Source organism: Canis lupus, chromosome 1, assembly GCF_011100685.1.
Source record: "Canis lupus familiaris isolate Mischka breed German Shepherd chromosome 1, alternate assembly UU_Cfam_GSD_1.0, whole genome shotgun sequence".
NCBI lineage: Eukaryota > Metazoa > Chordata > Mammalia > Carnivora > Canidae > Canis > Canis lupus.
In genome coordinates, this window is record NC_049222.1 from 37,187,840 (window position 1) to 37,208,539 (window position 20,700).

The 20,700-nt window shown below is 39.5% G+C and overlaps 1 protein-coding gene across 1 annotated transcript in view; it reads right to left on the bottom strand.

Moving 5' to 3' along the window:
* Window positions 1-14,020, bottom strand: part of EPM2A (EPM2A glucan phosphatase, laforin) — a 97,088-nt gene extending 83,068 nt beyond the window's left edge. The window contains 2 exon segments of the mRNA XM_038526264.1: window positions 1,693-1,694; window positions 13,715-14,020. Of these exon segments, the coding sequence (XP_038382192.1) occupies window positions 1,693-1,694; window positions 13,715-14,020 (308 nt within the window).
* Between the last annotated feature and the right edge of the window lie 6,680 nt (window positions 14,021-20,700).

The following is a 20,700-nucleotide window of genomic DNA, read 5'->3' on the forward strand; positions in this document are numbered from 1 at the left end:
ATATTTACTGGTGGTGCTCAGAAAAATAGAACTTGGTAATAGTAGGCCAAGGAAGATAAATGTATTTAACAGACAATTCCATTAAATCACCATTAAACCATATCGCCTTACTTGTTTACAACAAAGTACTATACAAAACCAATTCATGCATTTCAAAGTAAAGACTTCAATGTTCAGCCCAAGTTAGGTGTGTCAGCTGCCTACCAGCGCGGTATAGCTGGTAGTATTTATCTGTATAGCCACCAGAAGTAGATTTTTAAAAAACATGGACTCTTACAACAACAACAACTGAAAGGCAAATAACCTAACTAAAGATGGTCAGAGATATAAATAGATATTTCTTCAAGAAGAGACACTCACACATGATCTTCTGATTGACATATGGCCAATAAGCACATGAAAAGTTGTTCAAGGGGCAGCCCCGGTAGCGCAACGGTTTGCCGCCGGCCTGCAGCCCAGGATGTGATCCTGGAGACCCGGGCGGGATCCAGTCCCACGTCAGGCTCCTTGCATGGAGCCTGCTTCTTCCTCTGCCTGTGTCTCTGCCTCTCTCTCTCTCTCTCTCTCTCTGTGTTTCTCATGAATAAATAAATTTAAAAATCTAAAAAAAAAAAAAAAGAAGAAGAAAGAAAAGTTGTTCAATATTACCTATCGGTTACAGTCATTAGAGAAATGCAAATCAAGACCATAATGGGATGCCACTTCACACCCCCTAGGATGGTTAAAATTAAAAATACAGGCAATAACAAGTGTTGTGAAAGATATAGAGAAATTGAAACTCTCCCACAACGACAACGTTGGTGGAAATATAAAACGATACAGTCACTTTGAAAAAGTTTGGCAGTTCTTCAAAAGGTAAACCATGGAGTTACCATGACTCAGCAATTCCACTTCTGGATATATACCCAAAAGTAGTGAAAACAAACAAATAAATAAAAGAAGTGAAAACATATGTCTACACAAAAGTTCACAGCAGCATCATTCAAAAAGTGAAAACAACCCCTATGTCCATCAACCGATGAGCGAATAAATTGAATGTGGTATATCTATACAACAAATTGTTACTTAGCAATAAAACTATGAATGAAGCTTGAAGCATGTATAGTCAGTTACAAGGAGCCATTTTGTATGGTTCCATTTATATGAAACATTCAGAATAGACAAATCCATAGACAGAAAGTACATTACTACATTAGCCAAAGGATGGGTGGAGGGAAAAATGGGGATCGATTAGTATAACACAGGGTTTCCCTTTGGAGTGGTGAAAGAAAGAAGGCCCTACTCACCACCCCAGAAGCACTGCCCTTCTGTCTCCTGAAGTCCTCATTTCCACATTTCTTACCAGCTGCCCCTCCAGCGCTCTCCCTCAGCATTCCTTCACCAGAAACTCTACAACTCAGTCACCCACCACAGGACTCCCAGGAGACCTACCACAAAAAGCTTAAATACTAAATGCCTTTGAATCCCCAGACTCTGGCTTTTCCCTTGTCACTTCAATAAAACCATAATTCTCACTCATAGAAGGTAAAGTCAGAGCACCAATTTCCTCTTGGATTCACATCAGACAGATTTTTAAGAATAATTGTGTTGCTCTTATTTTCATAATTACAGAAGAAAAATAATGAGGGAAGATCCTGTTTTTCTTTAAATACCAAGTTTAAAATACTACCCCCTCCATAAAACTTTCCCAACCCCTCTTCCATTCCTGAATTATTACAGGGACAAATTTCCTCCACTACACTGTGCATAGATTTTCAGGTTTCTGTTATATTCCTTCCTTGATGATAAGCCTTTTATTTTCCTCAGCTAGAATATAAATCTCTTAAATTCAAGAGCTGTGAATTTTTCATCATTGTTTCCCAGCACTTATCACAATGCCAGGTGGATAACGGAACCTCAAAATTGTGTGTAAAATGGGTTGAATAAATGAACCCAACACCTATTCTGATTTATTAGGGTTTTTTATTTTCCTAAATGAGGAAAGGAAAGTTATAGACATCCTCTCTCAATGGCTAATACCAAAATAAGGTTTCAAACAATACTAAAATGTGACATTTAATGAAATTAATACATTTTTATTTTCATAGTATTTTTTCACCTTTGTAATAGCAGAGTACCTAAAAGAGTTCCCTTTTTTAAGTTTGATTTGGATTATGTCTCTCTATATTCCTCACACCTAATTATATTGATTCACTAATGAATTCTAAGTGCATCTCTCTGAAAAATAACAAAACCTCATTTAATCATAATCAAAAAGTATCATCAAGTAAAAACTGCAGATTCAAATTTCTAAACAGATTAGTAAGTGAAGACTGAAGCCTTTGCAGAAATATATATACAGCTCAAGGGTAAAGTGCTTTTCTAATAAAAAATTTTATGGGATACTCCTTCATTGCAAATAAATGTGAAGTATCACTAAAAAAATGATAAACATAAATAAGCCAATGACAAAACCTTGTCAGTATTTTTAATACAAAATAATTATGACATCCATTTACAAAGAATGTTCACATGTATTAGCTCAACACTTCCTCATAATTATTCTGAACTAGTAAATGTTAAAGCAACACTTTAAACCAACGTATTTTTGTACTCAATACTCAGAATTTGTCCAACCTCAGAATTCAATAGATATTAAGAATATTTCTGAACCTAAGATTGTGGGAAAAAAAACCAGTGTAACCCCAAATACAGTTTTCTGTGTATGGGAGTTCAAAATTTCTCCAGCTCAGGAATTGTTCTGGGTAATGGTTGTCATGCTCATCAAATAGATAGATTTTTAGTGATTTCAATCAAATGAAGAAGGTAATAAATTGGTAATTTATGACAAAAGACATGAATTTAAATATTATATTAACTTTTACAAAGGTACAAATAGTTCATAAAATCTACAAATATAACATCCAGAAATTTTAGCAATCATAGGTGAAATGATTAAATTTGTCTTTGCTCGTGGACATAATATAGAGCCTTTTACGACTAAACTGAAAAGGAAATGATTTCATCATAACCATTCCTCTAATCCTCTATGGTTTAATTAACTAAAATTCAGGATAAAGCTCTATGTTATGTTAATGTGACATTATGATTTAACATTTAAAAACACGAAGGTCATAGGACTGAAACTGTCAAGCTTCTCACTCAGCATATACTGGCTATAATACAGCTCTGAGCTAGCTGGACACAGCCCAGGATCCCACCATCGGAGCAGAAAACAGAAAATTTTCCAGATAACAATATTCAAGTTGAGGATGATCTTGGAATAATAGAACATTTTAATGAGCTTTCCTGTCCAGAAGCACTGGCACCAGTGCCATTACAAAGACACAGAGCCATCTCTCACACCCAGTGGAAGCCCAGCTAGTCAGACCTGACCGGCCAGCTGAGCCCTTCTCTGGCACAGAAAGTTGAAATCTCCTTATACTTTTCTTGCCTCATTAAGCTATCCATCCATTCTCTGGTTTTCTACAAATCCAATTTGTAAACCTTTTCCTCATTTGACACTCACATCCCAAATACTCAGGAGCATTATCTTTACACAAAGAAACATTTAATGAAGCATAAAATTTCCAGTATATGCATTTTATATCTCCAAATTAAACACCATAAAATATGTTATACTTGTTTAAACTAATGCTTTATCCAGCTGATTATGTTATCTCTATAGGAGCACCAAAGAACATTGTTAAGACTGTAGTTGTTTTACCACCTTTTGAAAAAAAAAATGTTCATAACTTTTTTCCCTCCCCACTGTGTGAGCATGCAACAATATTTTCTCCAACTTTCCCTAAAATTAGAACCTCATTCTGCTTCTAGGAGACATGAACAAATCCTCTAAAAGCAGCAAGCACTTTCATTTCTGCTCCCATTAACTCTCTGGTAAATGATGGAGGATCAGGTACTGGGGAGATGGAACAAGAAACTGCAGTAATATTTACTCCTGGATTATTTTCCTCCATCTGGTACAACTGGTTTTGATCCAAGAGGGGAAAAAATGCTTTTTATTTTGGTTTGAATATCCTCCTTGATGGTGTTAAAACTTTAGGTCATTCTGGCTGATGGAACATATTAAATGAATGCTCTGAAGAGAAAGGAGTAGGGAGGCAGGATGAGAGAATGTGAGGAGAAGGATCCTTTGGAGTAAAGAGAGTATCAATTCACTTCTCTATTTTGTCTCATTCTCTGTCAATTCCCTTCTCACTGATAATACAGAAAAATCCCAGATCTTTTTTTTTTAATATTTTATTTATTTATTCATGAGAGAGAGGCAGAGACACAGGCAGAGGGAGAAGCAGGCTCCCTGCGGGGAACCTGATGCGGAACTCGATCCCAGGACCCAGGGATCATGACCTGAGCCAAAGGCAGATGCTCAATATCTAAGTCCTGGATATCCCAGATCTCATGCAAACAGCATAAACTCCTCCTCATCTATGAAGTCCTAGAGTTAGAGTTCATGTATGGAATACTATAATTCACTTACCAAATTTCCATGCCCTGCCTAGTGCCAAATCATGTCACCTGCCCAAAGAAGGTGTTTCCCACAGCCTGTGTTTCCCACAGGCTAGCATTGTGTGTGGGCTTAGGTTATTTGCTAAGCCTCTCTGGGCCCCACTTTCTCCATTATCATATGATATCACCATACAACAATTGCCACTGACCTAGAAATAGTAAAATTTCATTTATCATAATTTTTAGTTAGAATTTTTCATACAACTGTAATAAAATATTACTAAAATAAATCTTTCTTGACCATGCCATATGTCACTCTTCAAAGTCATCTTTATACTTGTCATTCATATCTCATTCAGCTATTCTCGCATAACTCTCTGCCAGATCCTTCCACTTGTATTGCCTTTTGTACATGTCCAACTATCCTCCACTCAAACCCAGTCTTCACCAAGGTATATTACAGCTGGAGTAGAAAGTACAAGTAGTGGGACGTCTGGGTGGCTCAGCAGTTTGGCGCCTGCCTTTAGCCCAGGGCGTGATCCTGGAGACCTGGGATCGAGTCCCACGTTGGGCTCCCTTCATGGAGCCTGCTTCTCTCTCTGCCTATGTCTCTGCCTCTCTCTCTGTGTCTCTCATGAATAAATTTTAAAATCTCAAAAAAAAAAAAAGTACAAGTAGAAATGGGTAAGGCAAATAATTATTGGGAGATTGCAGGATAGTCTAAAATATATTTGGCAAATACTTTGGGGTCAGTGTATGGATTAGTCCAATATTATATAAAACTGTTGCTGCTTCTATGAACATAAACTATCTTTAAGATCAATAAATTTCATCTTGAAAATGGAAAGACCAAGGAAATTCAGCTGCTATAAATTGTTGGCTATCTTAAAGTCACAGCTACTACTTTGTTACAGGCATTTTATAAACTAGTCCTCATAACAACCTTAGTGTGGTTACTAATTATCCCTTTTAGAAGACACTCTCAAAGAAAACAACCTAATTTTAACAAGAGACATATAGACTAGACTGTGTATGTATGTATGAATACATGTACATATATACACACACATATACATAAATATATTAGAAATAAACAACAAAATCAGGAATTCTTTTACAAAATTTTTAAAAATATGCTGGAAAAATACTTACCTGCAAATGTTTAAAAATCAGTCCAAGACTTCTCCTGCCTATAAAAGTAACAACTAAAAAAAAAAAAATGGCACAATATATAAAACACTTTTTAAATGTTGAACAAAAGGCAGCATATGAGTATAAGTTCTGACAGAAGAAAAAGAAACAAGGTGAACAATATGAATGTCATGAATTTCTACCTGTAGAGAATTTCTGAACCATGATACAGGGATGGGATTCCAAATAGAACTCAATAGTCTCAGTGATTGAGGAACTAGAAATCCAAATTTAGGTTGATTAGAATTTGTAAGGCCAAATTCCAGAAATGAGAAAGCCATGAAAGGAAAGACTTCCATAAATCTACATAAAGATATCTTAGATTCTTTGGCTTCGTGCCAATCTGTGGATACATAATATGAAATTTGATAGAGCCATACAAAGAACAAATGGCAAGCCACAGAAAAAAAACAAATAGAATACATTTCTGAATACTGAATGCCAAACAACTTGCAGAGCTCACACAAAACCAGGAAACATTTGCATTTCCATCAGAGTGAGGAAATCTTATTTAATACACTGAGGCATTCAAAAGAGAACATAGGAGGTCCACTGCCTAGTAGTAGGGCTAAATTAGCCCTACACTAAAAACTATTACAGATTTGCCTTTTGAACCTTCAAGATAATCTTCAAAAGTAACAAACTAATCCTCAAATAACTACCAGAAAAGAAATTCCAAACTCTAAAATAATGAAAAGCTAAATGTCCAGCATCCAAACATCAATAGATATGAAAGTGAATCTTTCTTATATATCAGCAATAAACTACTGAAATTTAAAATTAAAAAGTTTTTAAATATGCCACTTAAAATAGCACACATACCCCCCAAAATGTAAAAATCTAACAAAACATGTACAGATCTGTATGTGGAGAACTATAAAATACTAATGAAAGAAATCAAAGAAGACCTAATTAAATGGAGATGTATTCCAGGTTCATAAACTGAAAAACTTGATATTGTTAAGATGTCAATTTTTCTGAACTTGATAGATTCAATACAATCCCAATCAAATCACAGCAAGCTATTTCATAATATCAACAAATTGATTCTAAAATGTAAATGAAAAGGCAAAACACCAAAAAGAGACAACACTATACTGAAGAAAACAAAGATGGAAGATTCATACTACTAATATTTCAAGTTAACACAAAGCTATAGTAATCAACACAGTGTGACATGAGTGAAAGAATGGGCACAGATCAGTGCAAATATCGTCAAATGAATTTTAATAAAGGCACATGAAAAAAAGGAAGGAAAGAATTTTCAACAAATGGTGCTGGAACATTGGATGAGCATATGAAAAAAAGAACTTAGACACATAAATAAATAAAAGTTAACACAAAATGTAACATGCAAGAGTATAAAAAGCTTCTAGAAGATAGCACAGGAGAAAATCTAGATGACCTTGGATTTAGAAATGAGTTTTTTCAAAACAAAAAGCATAATCCACAAAAGAAAAAAATGGTAAGTTGGACTGCATTAAAAGTTTTACATTGTAAATAACACTGTTAAGAGATGAAAGACAACTCATAGTGAGAAAATACTTGCAAATCACATATCTCTTTAGAAGTTCTACCCAAATATTCAAAGAACTCTTCAAAATCAAAGAACTCTTCAAAGCAAACAACCAAACTAAAAAGTGGAGAAAAAATCTGAGCAGACACCCAACTAAAAAAGATATTCGGATGGCAAATAAACATGTAAAAAGATGCTCAACATCATGTATTATTAGGGAACTGTAAATTTAAAAAATCAGATACCACTGCACGACTATAAGAATAGTTAAAACTCAAAAAAATGAACAAAATCAAGCACTGATGAGAATGTGTAGCAATAGGCACTCTCATTCCTTGCTGGTGGGAATGAAAAATGCTATGGCCATTCTGGAAGATGGTTTGGCAGTTTCTTTTCTTTTTTTTTTTATAAGAAACAGACTTTTTTTTTTATTTTTTATTTATTTATGATAGTCACACAGAGAGAGAGAGAGAGGCAGAGAGAGAAGCAGGCTCCATGCACTGGGAGCCCGATGTGGGATTCGATCCCGGGTCTCCAGGATCGCGCCCTGGGCCAAAGGCAGGCGCTAAACCGCTGCACCACCCAGGGATCCCGGTTTGGCAGTTTCTTACAAAGCTAAACACAATTTCATATGATCCAGTAAACCCATTCTTAGGTATTTACCGAACTGATTTGAAAACTTTAGGTTTACATAATAACTTGCACATCAATGTTTTATAGCAGCTTTATTCACAATTACCAACTGAAAAGAATTATGTGTGTTGTGGGGAGGAGAGTAATCTGCTGAGGTTACCGCTTTCCAGATAAAAGGGATACCCATGGTTGACTTTTCTACTCTTCTCTCTGCTCCCCATATTCCACTGAATGCAGATGTGATGACTAGAGTGGCAGCTGTTGTCTTGAGGAAAAAGCCAAGAAGATGCAATGATACCTCTCCTGACATCCATGAGCTGTGGAGTATTATTACCACCATCTATCTATGTACATTAAATAGCAGAAACATTAAATTTGTTTAAGCAACTGTTTGTTGTGTTTTTCTGTTAACTTACAGCCCTCTGCATTCTAAACTGCCCCTGAAACAGTACACATTTTGTGGAGAGAAGTGTTTCTCCTCTGCTCCAAGAAGTGTTTGCTGTTGGACATGCTCATTGTGCTCCCACCTTCCTGGCAAGAATGATTAGTTCAAGGAAGGTAAACTCCAGGTTTTCCCCACACATTTTTCTAACTAGAGCTGTGAGGGAAGAATATATTTTCTTCTCTGGCTTTGAATATGTAAGCCTGGAGCTCCTTGTTGGGAAGTCTAGCTTGGTAAGAGTCCACATGAGGGAATGAAGTCAAGCATTTGCTTGACTGGAGTAAAGCAAACCCAAGGGGAAGAGAGACAGCTGGAGAGTGAGTGAGGAAGAGAGAGGTTAAACTCTATGCTTCTTTTAGTTTGGTTATATGAGTTAATAATTTTTTAGGCTGGTTTATACTCTGTTTCCATTACTTGTGATCAGAGTCTAGGTTAATATAACTAATGTAATTTTAAACTGTGAGATGAGGTATGAGGGAAAGAAGAGGCATTATGAGAAAGACTGAGGGAAGAGTTAGAAAAGACTTCTAAAAAACAGCAACAGGTGGGATGCCTGGGTGCTCAGTGGTTTAGCATCTGTCCTCAGACTCAGGTCATGGTCCTGGGATCCCAGGACAGAGTCCTTTATAGGGTTCTCCGTAGGGAGCCTGCTTCTCCCTCTGTCTATGTCTCTGCCTCGCTCTGTGTCTCTCATGAATAAATAAAAAATAAAAATTTAAAATTTAAAAAAAAAAAAAAAACAGGTAAGAAGAGACCTAACAAATACACAAATGCCTGGAGAAGACTGTAAGGAAAGGTTTCCCACACACCTCCTTCCAGCCCACCCTATCCTCAACATGAATTCAGTATGCTCTAAACATAAGAGGGAAAGGTCTTTCTGGAAAGGGCCCCAGTGGGGTACAGGCTAGAGATCTAGGTGAAACAGATCTTGAGATATATGGACCCACCCAGTAGAGGTGAAAGTAAAAAAGAAGAGAAAGAAAAGGTAACTCCATTTAGGAATAAAATATGCTAAATATTTTTCCCCATAGTAAGATTTCATTTGCTTGTTTTTCTGGTTTTACTTTGCTAATGGTAAGCACCTAGAGCCTGCTGGCTCCCCAGCCTCATACCCTACGGAGGGAAACCTCTCTGCAAAATCTGCCAAATTACACAGTATCCCATGCATGTCCTCCCATTTAGAGGGGATTTGGGGTAAACATAAGCAACTGAAATAAGAAACTAGTCCAACTACCTATGCTAATCAATATATTCTTTATTCATAAAAATGAATGGTCATCCAAAGATTGTCCAATATTTGAGGGAAAACCTATAGTATAAAAAAAACAAATGCCCATAAAGGAAAAAAAAAGTTAATGCAAGACAGAATCAACTTTTAATGTCATTGGAAAGATTCAGACATTAATTGTATCCATACAGGAAAAACAAGCAACTCTGAAAAACAAACAAACAAACAAATCAAAGAACAACAGGAAAATGCAAAGACTAAAAATATGATTGCCAAAAATAAAAAAAAAAATCCAGTGTAATGACTAGGTAATGGAATAGCTAGTATTAAAAACCATACAGTGATCTGGGAAACACTGTCCAGAAAATGCATCCAAACACAAATCATGGAAAATATAAGACAAAACTTAAAAGATACTCACATGTATGCAGAAGGTACATTACTTGGCTAACAGACATTTCAGAGGAAAGAACAGAGAAAATAGGGGAGGAAATGAAATAATTAAAAATCTCTCTGAGTTGAAAGACACAATTCCTGAAATGGAAAGAGCCAGCCCATTGTCAAATGATATAAACAAAAGAGAACTCAGATACATCCTGGTAAACTAATTTAAGGAAAGATTGTAAAGCCTCAAAAGGGGAAGAAAAAAAACATTGCATATAAAGGAATGGGCTTAGTTTGACATCATAATTATACATTTCATTGGGTACTACAAGGTACTGAAGCAAAGCCTTCAAAGGGAAAATTAATTTGAGACTAGAATAGTCTACCAAATGTTCAGTCAAGTGTGAGGGCAAAATAAAGACATTTTCAGGCATTTAAGAGCATGGATATTTTATCTCCCATTTACTGTTTCTTCTAAATTATTTTAGGATACAATCCAACAAAATGAGTGAGATATTTAAGAAAGAGGAAGACATGAAATCCAAAACAATGTAACTAACACAGGTATTCAATTAAAAAAAAAACAAAAAAAAAGTCCCAGATAGCTGTTCTCTGAAAGCTATACATCAGTGAAAATGAGAACAAGAATCCCAATTTTTCAAGGCAAAAATTTCTCAAAAAATGAGAAATTTGCATTCATCAAATACCACAATCAAACTAGGAAATTTTGATGATCAATGTGTTGCTTCTGGTAAAATAAAAATAAAAGATAAAAAAAATTAAGGAGAATTTTTTTAAGAGATTTTACTTATTTATTCATGAGCGACACAGAGAGAGAGGCAGACACACAGGCAGAGGGAGAAGCAGGCTCCATCCATGCAGGGAGCCCGATGTGGGACTCGATCCCAGGTCTCCAGGATCAAACCCTGGACTGCAGGCAGCACTAAACCTGCTGAGCCACCCAGGCTGGCCCTTAAGGAGAAATTTTTAAACAAGTTGTAGAAGAACATTACCAGCTAAATATGAAGTAAAACAAACCCTGGTATCATTTTAAGTAAAATCTGATCATGGTTTATGGTGAAGAGAAAAAGAATTTTTCCTCTTGGTAGCACAGGTTCCACATCACAGAATTACCTTTCCTTTTTTAGGAGTCTAATTGCACTAATTGGTTCTGCAATAATTATTTCCTAATTGTAACAGTAAATATAACGACGACTAACACTTATTTAACACTTAATATAAGTCCCATTCTAATTCCTTTAGACTTATTAGCCAGCTTAGTTCTTTCAGCAACAGCACAGAAAGGTGAAGTAACCTGCCCAAGGTTATACATGGGTTGGTGACCTCAGGCATCCTGTTCCAGAATCCTTGCTCTAAACACTGACTAGGATGCTTCTCATGATGCTCTTTGTTAATTTACCATTCTTAGAATCAACCTGTCAATTTAAAACAAGAAAGGATAGCCACAATTATAAAACAAAATATAAGTTATATTAAACTTACCAATGTAGAGAAAGTAATTAGCCAAAGGAAGGACAGGGAGAAGAATGTGTAGGTAAGATATTTTTCCTTATCCTCTTAAATAGGACTTTCTACATAATTGAATCACTGTAACAGAATTTTCTATATAATAGCAAGTCAACAATTATATACATATATAGTTTTTATATAAAATAAAAACTAGAAAAATCAGCAGGGACGAAGAGGTGGTGAACTTAATTTCCTCATATTTCACTGGAAGTATGATGGTTAAATTTATGCATAAATAGCTGCTGTCAATAGATATGTCTAATTTTAATTTTAAAATGTTATTTATAATTTATATAGTAACTCAGAAATCTAAGAACAGAAAAGTTAAACTTGATACATTAATAGCAAGATAGGCAAATTACTTAGAACTTTGGAAGGAATATCAGAAAAGCTAAAAATAGAAAAGGAGAGGTCTAGGGAAGGGGAAGTCCTTAACTTTTATTAAAATTATCAGATATTTTATTGTGAAAAATTATATAATATTATCAATAAAAGTAGTGTCCTGTAAAGAAGGGCATAAACTGGCGAGGATACCTTCCCTTTCTGGCATAGTAATACAAAATGACAATGAATGCCACCTGGCCCTAAAACCCAGTGGGACAAGGATAATATATAAATGCATTATAAAATACTCAGACTCTTGGGGCACCTGGGTGGCTCAGTGGTTGAGCATCTGCCTTCAGCTCAGGTGCTGATGGCAGAGTCATGGGATGGAGTTCGGCATCAGGCTTCCCACAGGGAGCCTGCTTCTCCCTCTGCTTATGTCTCTGTGTCTCTCATGAATAAGTCAGAAAGTCTTTAAAAAACAAAACAAAACAAAACAAAACTCATGTTCTTTACTGATGGTTTCCACATCATTATGGATTAAATGGCCCATTTTTGTCATATAAACTTCTACAGAGACATTCATTTAATCAGCTTTAGACAACTACGGAGTCACACAATTCCAATCCTCTACTTTGCACACCACATTTAAAGAGCTAAGTTCACATATGGCAGACGCGAGCCTACACTGGTATAAACCTTTCAAGGTATAATTTGGCAGTCCTTATTGAAATGTAAAATAAGGCCATACTCTGACCTAACATTTTTCTCTTCTCAGACTCTACCCTACAGCAACACTGCCAAATACTCAAAGGTAACTCTATACACGGACTTTCAATTAAGCTAATTATTGTTTTTAACAGGGAAACGAAAACCACTTAAAAGTGTACTTAGATGCACAATATTTTGTTGCCATTGCGCAGCCCGTGAGGCTCTAGCGGTTTTGCACCGCCTTCAGCCCAGGGCCTGATCCTGGGGACCCGGGGTTGAGTCCCACGTCGGGCCCCTGCATGGGGCCTGCTTCTCCCTCTGCCCGTGTCTCTGCCTCCCTCTGTGTGTCACTCATGAATGAATAAATAAATAATAAAAATTCTTAAAAATATATTTTGTTGCCATTTAAAAAATGAAATACATCTATACAAAGTGACACTAAAAGGTATCCACAACATACCGTTAAGCAAGAAAAGGCAAGATACGGACTAATATATAATCTGTGTGTGAGATGGATGCGGGATAGGTAGGTGGACAGACGTACACGTACTGGGCGGCACCAAGTGGGCTTAAGGTGTGTGGAGGAAACAAGTTTTTACCTTGAAATTTGATTTTATTTTTTTTTTACAACTAGCTTATATAGGCTTTTTTAATCTTAGGAAATCAGAGTATATCCCAATACATTTTTTTAAAAACCCAAAAAGAGATACACTCAATGTCTTTGCATTTCGTTCACTCCCCAATCTAAGAAAAAGGACTAACTACCATGCAGGAAGTAGCAGCGGCACCAGCCAAGAGGCGGGCTTCGCGGGCGGGGGATTCCTCAGCGCCCGCGGGGGCGGGCGGGGCGGGGCGGGGGAAGGGGCGGGGGGAGGGGCGGGGGAAGGGGCGCGGGGAGGGGGCGGGGGGGAGGGGGCGGGCGGGGAGGGGGCGGGCGCCGGGGAGGGCGCGCGCGGGGTAGGGGCGCCACGGTGGAGGGTGGAGGGGCGGTGGAGGGGCACGGGGGCGGGGGGGAAGGGGCTGGGGACGCGGGGGGGACGGGGTCGCCGGGGAAAGAAGGGTGGGCGGTGGGCGGGGAGGGGTGGGGGAGGGCGCCCGGGGAGGGCGCGCCGGGGGTGCGGGGGGCGGGGGGCGCAGCGGGGACCAAGGCGAAGCGTGGCGGCCGAGCGCGGCGCCGGGAGCCGCGGGCCCGTGCGGCCGGCAGCCCGGGGGAGCGGGGGCGGGGGCGAGGCCGTGAGGCCGAGGCCTGGCTTCGGCGGGGTGAGCGGCCGCCCCCGTACCTATCCCTCCCAGGAGAGCGCTTCACTCCCGGCTCGCGCTTCAGGAACTTGTACCAGAAGGTAGTCCACTCGGGCCCGGCTCCGCCCGCGCGCCGCCGCCTCCCCGGGCGCAGCTCCACCTACGGCGAGCCACGAGGGCCTCCACCTCCCGAGCCCAGGCCGGGCTCCTGCAGCGCCCGCGCCCCGCCGCCCGCCGCCGAGCCCGCCGGCCTCAGGCGCACGGCCCCGCGCGGCTCCCAGCGCCCCAGCTCGGGCCGCGACCCCACGACCAGCAGCTCCGGCGCGGCCCCGGCGCCCGCGGGCGGCACCACCACCCCGAAGCGGAACCGCATGGCGGCGGGCGGCGGGCGGCGCGGCTCCCGGCTCCCGGCTCCCGGCTCCCGGCTCCCGGCGTGGGTGGCCCCGGGCCTGGGCAGCATCACGCGGGGCACACGTGTCCCCCCGCGGCAAGGACGCTGCCCGCCCCCGCCCCCCCGCGGCGGCCTCCCGGAGCCCCGCGGCCTCCAGCCCTCTTCCCCGGACTCGAAATTCTGTCGGTGCGGGTCGTGGGAAAAGGGACTGGCGCGTGGAAGGCGGCCGGCACGGTGAGGAGGCGGGGGGCCGGGGCGCCCGGGCCCTCCCCGGCCCTCCCCGGCCCCCCCCCGGCCCTCCCCGGCCGTCCCCGTGGGCCTCCGCTCGTTGCGAGGAGGGAGTAGAACAGTCCCCTCGGAAGACCCCGCTCGCCCCGAAGGTTTCTCCGGTTGGTGGGCCCAGGGCTCCTGCGACAAAAGCACCGGTTACTTTTCCCGGGCCTAGTCCAATTCGATGCCTGAAATAGCACAGGCTCGCTTTCTTTTTTTCAAAAACTGTTATAGTTTTAATATCTGTAAAACAGGTTCGGAGTAAATACTTCCAAGACCTTTCCAAAGTAAAACAAAGACCATTCTACGATTATAAATGTATGTCAATCATTATTTTTGGATGGCATTAAAATAAAACTTGTTTGAAATTTACTTTCAGTAAACAACTTAAAACCTTTTTATGTCAAGAAATACAGATTTACAGCTGTTGGGTCAAAAAAAAAAGCCTACATGGGTTGGGAGAGGTATTCAATTTTTGTTACTGCCTTAAGATGACCATCCGTCCTGTTTACATATTTGTTACTTTTTGATTCTTTGATAAAGTTGTTCTCCTGTTCTTACATTTGTATGTTCATCAACACGTAACACAGCAATCTGTTATCCAAACTAGAGACATATAAAATATCTCTTAAGTCACATTTTTACAAGTATTTGAAACCCTGTGAAAAATGGGGGAGGGGGGGACCAAAATTTCATGCATTCAGAATATCATAAGTACAAAAAGAAGAATAAAAATGTAAACCATACAAACTCGATCTCTCAGTGGAACAGTCAGTAAACTAATCTGCTTCACTCTTAAATATTGATATTCCACTCACTGGTTGGTTGGTTGCTAAGCTAAGGATAAACACAAAGAAAAATGTGAAGACAGCAAGGCTGGCCAAACATGGCTGATTCAGTACCAAAGCACACATTAAATCACAGTGGCATGTGAGTCAGTTTATTCAAATTGCTGTTACAAAATATTCTTAGACTAATTTTGGGAAATTAAGAGTCATTTGGTCATGCAGGAATCCTGGGAGCTGACAGGTCAGGACTTTATTGTGTTGTGCTATGCAGCCTGTGCCGTATACTTTCCAAATGGCATTATTCCCACCAGCTCGTCCCAAGTGAGTACTGCCCATTCCGTGGATAAAATAGCAACAAGAAGAAGGAGAGGAAGGAGAAAAGGAAAGAAGGGAGGAAGGAAAGAAGAAAGGAGAGAGAACAGGAAGCAGGAAGAAAAAAGAAAGGAGGGAGAAAAAAGAAAAGAAAGTAAAGGAAATGAAGGAGGAAAAGGAAGAATCCTTCTGTCCTACTTCCTTCCTTCTCCTTCTCTTCCTTCCGTCCTCCTTCCTCGCCCTCCCTCCGCCCCTCCCTCCCTCCCCCTCCCTCCCTCCTCCCTCCCTCCCTCCCTCCCTTCCCTCCCTCCCTTCCCTCCCCCCCCCCTCCGCCCTCCCCCTCCCTCCCCTACGCACGACCCTCAGGAAAGCAGATAACAGAGAAACAGGAAAGAAGACAAACCAAGCAGGCAATATATTTGTTCAAGAGGCATTATTTTCTTTCCTTTTCTATCATAAAGGAGTAATTTTAACAGTTGGAAGTACCCCCTTTAATCCCTTATAGAGAATATACTTCCAAGGCCTTTCCAAAGTAAAACAAAGACCATAATTCTATGATTACAAATGTATCTCATTCGTTATTTTTAATGGCATTAAAATAAAACTTGTTTATGTTTAATAAATAAAGCTTATTTTATGGCATAGATTGAAATATAGTACAAATATGATGGCTACATTGTGAATTAAGTAAGATGCAATTGGAAAGAAGAACAAGACCAGAAGGACATATTCCAAAGCCTCAATCATATTTTGTCAATCGTTTGTCAAAAATTGTAATAGCCATTGAGCCCTTATTATGAACTAAGCATGTGGTTTTCAAATTCATATTATCTCATTTAATTCTCTCACCAATCCTATGAAGTAACAAATATTATATTTCCATTTTAATATTTGAGGGAAAGGTGCAGAGTTTTAGTAAGCAGCCCACAGCAAGGAAGGGACAGAGCCAATGCTGAAAGTCATTCTTTCCACTTACAGTTAAAGGGATATATAATACACATAATGTATACATAATTTGATTTCTAGGAAAATCACTTACAGAATGCCTTTATTTTTTTTTTTTATTTTTTTTTTTTTTATATATCAATATTACTTTGTTTTTTTTTTTTTTTTTTAAAGGTTATAGTTTTTATTTTTTTTTATTTTTTTTTTATTGGTGTTCAATTTACTAACATACAGAATAACACCCAGTGCCCGTCACCCATTCACTCCCACCCCCCGCCCTCCTCCCCTTCTACCACCCCTAGTTCGTTTCCCAGAGTTAGCAGTCTTTACGTTCTGTCTCCCTTTCTGATATTTCCCACACATTTCTTCTCCCTACCCTTATTTTCCCTTTCACTATTATTTATATTCCCCAAATGAATGAGAACATATAATGTTTGTCCTTCTCCGACTGACTTACTTCACTCAGCATAATACCCTCCAGTTCCATCCACGTTGAAGCAAATGGTGGGTATTTGTCATTTCTAATAGCTGAGTAATATTCCATTGTATACATAAACCACATCTTCTTTATCCATTCATCTTTCGTTGGACACCGAGGCTCCTTCCACAGTTTGGCTATCGTGGCCATTGCTGCTAGAAACATCGGGGTGCAGGTGTCCCGGCGTTTCATTGCATTTGTATCTTTGGGGTAAATCCCCAACAGTGCAATTGCTGGGTCGTAGGGCAGGTATATTTTTAACTGTTTGAGGAACCTCCACACAGTTTTCCAGAGTGGCTGCACCAGTTCACATTCCCACCAACAGTGTAAGAGGGTTCCCTTTTCTCCGCATCCTCTCCAACATTTGTTGTTTCCTGCCTTGTTAATTTTCCCCATTCTCACGGGTGTGAGGTGGTATCTCATTGTAGTTTTCATTTGTATTTCCCTGATGGCAAGTGATGCAGAGCATTTTCTCATATGCATGTTGGCCATCTCTATGTCTTCCTCTGTGAGATTTCTGTTCATGTCTTTTGCCCATTTCATGATTGGATTGTTTGTTTCTTTGGTGTTGAGTTTAATAAGTTCTTTATAGATCTTGGAAACTAGCCCTTTATCTGATATGTCATTTGCAAATATATTCTCCCATTCTGTAGGTTGTCTTTGAGTTTTGTTGACTGTATCCTTTGCTGTGCAAAAGCTTCTTATCTTGATGAAGTCCCAATAGTTCATTTTTGCTTTTGTTTCTTTTGCCTTCGTGGATGTATCTTGCAAGAAGTTACTATGGCCGAGTTCAAAAAGGGTGTTGCCTGTGTTCTCCTCTAGGATTTTGATGGACTCTTGTCTCACATTTAGATCTTTCATCCATTTTGAGTTTATCTTTGTGTATGGTGAAAGAGAGTGGTCTAGTTTCATTCTTCTGCATGTGGATGTCCAATGTTCCCAGCACCATTTATTGAAGAGACTGTCTTTCTTCCAATGGATAGTCTTTCCTCCTTTATCGAATATTAGTTGCCCATAAAGTTCAGGGTCCACTTCTGGATTCTCTATTCTGTTCCACTGATCTATGTGTCTGTTTTTGTGCCAGTACCACACTGTCTTGATGACCACAGCTTTGTAGTACAACCTGAAATCTGGCATTGTGATGCCCCCAGATATGGTTTTCTTTTTTAAAATTCCCCTGGCTATTCGGGGTCTTTTCTGATTCCACACAAATCTTAAAATAATTTGTTCTAACTCTCTGAAGAAAGTCCATGGTATTTTGATAGGGATTGCATTAAACGTGTATATTGCCCTGGGTAACATTGACATTTTCACAATATTAATTCTGCCAATCCATGAGCATGGAATATTTTTCCATCTCTTTGTGTCTTCCTCAATTTCTTTCAGAAGTGTTCTATAGTTTTTAGGGTATAGATCCTTTACATCTTTGGTGAGGTTTATTCCTAGGTATCTTATGCTTTTGGGTGCAATTGTAAATGGGATTGACTCCTTAATTTCTCTTTCTTCAGTCTCATTGTTAGTGTATAGAAATGCCACTGACTTCTGGGCATTGATTTTGTATCCTGCCACGCTACCGAATTGCTGTATGAGTTCTAGCAATCTTGGGGTGGAGACTTTTGGGTTTTCTATGTAGAGTATCATGTCATCGGCGAAGAGGGAGAGTTTGACTTCTTCTTTGCCAATTTGAATGCCTTTAATGTCTTTTTGTTGTCTGATTGCTGAGGCTAGGACTTCCAGTACTATGTTGAATAGCAGTGGTGAGAGTGGACATCCCTGTCTTGTTCCTGATCTTAGGGGAAAGGCTCCCAGTGCTTCCCCATTGAGAATGATATTTGCTGTGGGCTTTTCGTAGATGGCTTTTAAGATGTCGAGGAATGTTCCCTCTATCCCTACACTCTGAAGAGTTTTGATCAGGAATGGATGCTGTATTTTGTCAAATGCTTTCTCTGCATCCAATGAGAGGATCATATGGTTCTTGGTTTTTCTCTTGCTGATATGATGAATCACATTGATTGTTTTACGGGTGTTGAACCAGCCTTGTGTCCCGGGGATAAATCCTACTTGGTCATGGTGAATAATTTTCTTAATGTACTGTTGGATCCTATTGGCCAGTATCTTGTTGAGAATTTTTGCATCCATGTTCATCAGGGATATTGGTCTGTAATTCTCCTTTCTGGCGGGGGTCTTTGTCTGGCTTTGGAATTAAGGTGATGCTGGCTTCATAGAACGAATTTGGAAGTACTCCATCTCTTTCTATCTTTCCAAACAGCTTTAGGAGAATAGGTATGATTTCTTCTTTAAACGTTTGATAAAATTCTCCTGGGAAGCCATCTGGCCCTGGACTCTTGTGTCTTGGGAGATTTTTGATGACTGCTTCAATTTCCTCCCTGGTTATTGGCCTGTTCAGGTTTTCTATTTCTTCCTGTTCCAGTTTTGGTAGTTTGTGGCTTTCCAGGAATGCGTCCATTTCTTCTAGATTGCTTAATTTATTGGCGTATAGCTGTTCATAATATGTTTTTAAAATCGTTTGTATTTCCTTGGTGTTGGTAGTGATCTCTCCTTTCTCATTCATGATTTTATTAATTTGAGTCTTCTCTCTCTTCTTTTTAATAAGGCTGGCTAATGGTTTATCTATCTTATTAATTCTTTCAAAGAACCAACTCCTGGTTCTGTTGATCTGTTCCACAGTTCTTCTGGTCTCGATTTCATTGAGTTCTGCTCGAATCTTTATTAACTCCCTTCTTCTCTTGGGTGTAGGTTCTATTTGCTGTTTTTTCTCTAGCTCCTTTATGTGTAAGGTTAGCTTTTGTATTTGAGTTCTTTCCAGTTTTTGAATGGATGCTTGTATTGCGATGTATTTCCCCCTTAGGACTGCTTTTGCTGCATCCCAAAGATTTTGAACGGTTGTATCTTCATTCTCATTAGTTTCCATGAATCTTTTTAATTCTTCCTTAATTTCCTGGTTGACCCTTTTATCTTTTAGCAGGATGGTCCTTAACCTCCACGTGTTTGAGGTCCTTCCAAACTTCTTGTTGTGATTTAGTTCTAATTTCAAGGCATTATGGTCCGAGAATATGCAGGGGACAATCCCAATCTTTTGGTATCGGTTCAGACCCGATTTGTGACCCAATATGTGGTCTATTCTGGAGAAAGTTCCATGTGCGCTTGAGAAGAATGTGTATTCAGTTGAGTTTGGATGTAAAGTTCTGTAGATATCTGTGAAATCCATCTGTTCCAGTGTATCATTTAAAGCTCTCGTTTCTTTGGAGATGTTTTGCTTAGAAGACCTATCGAGTATAGAAAGAGCTAGATTGAAGTCACCAAGTATAAGTGTATTATTATCTAAGTATTTCTTCACTTTGGTTAATAATTGATTTATATATTTGGCAGCTCCCACATTCGGAGCATATATATTGAGGATTGTTAAGTCCTCTTGTTGAATAGATCCTTTAAGTATGATATAGTGTCCCTCTTCATCTCTCACTACAGTCTTTGGGGTAAATTTTAGTTTATCTGATATAAGGATGGCTACCCCTGCTTTCTTTTGAGGACCATTCGAATGGTAAATGGTTCTCCAACCTTTTATTTTCAGGCTGTAGGTGTCCTTCTGTCTAAAATGAGTCTCTTGTAGACAGCAAATAGATGGGTCCTGCTTTTTTATCCAGTCTGAAACCCTGCGCCTTTTGATGGGGTCATTAAGCCCGTTCACATTCAGAGTTACTATTGAGAGATATGAGTTTAGTGTCATCATGATATCTATTCAGTCTTTGTTTTTGTGGACTGTTCCACTGAACTTCTTCTTAAAGGGGAATTTTAAGAGTACCCCTTAAAATTTCTTGCAGAGCTGGTTTGGAGGTCACATATTCTTT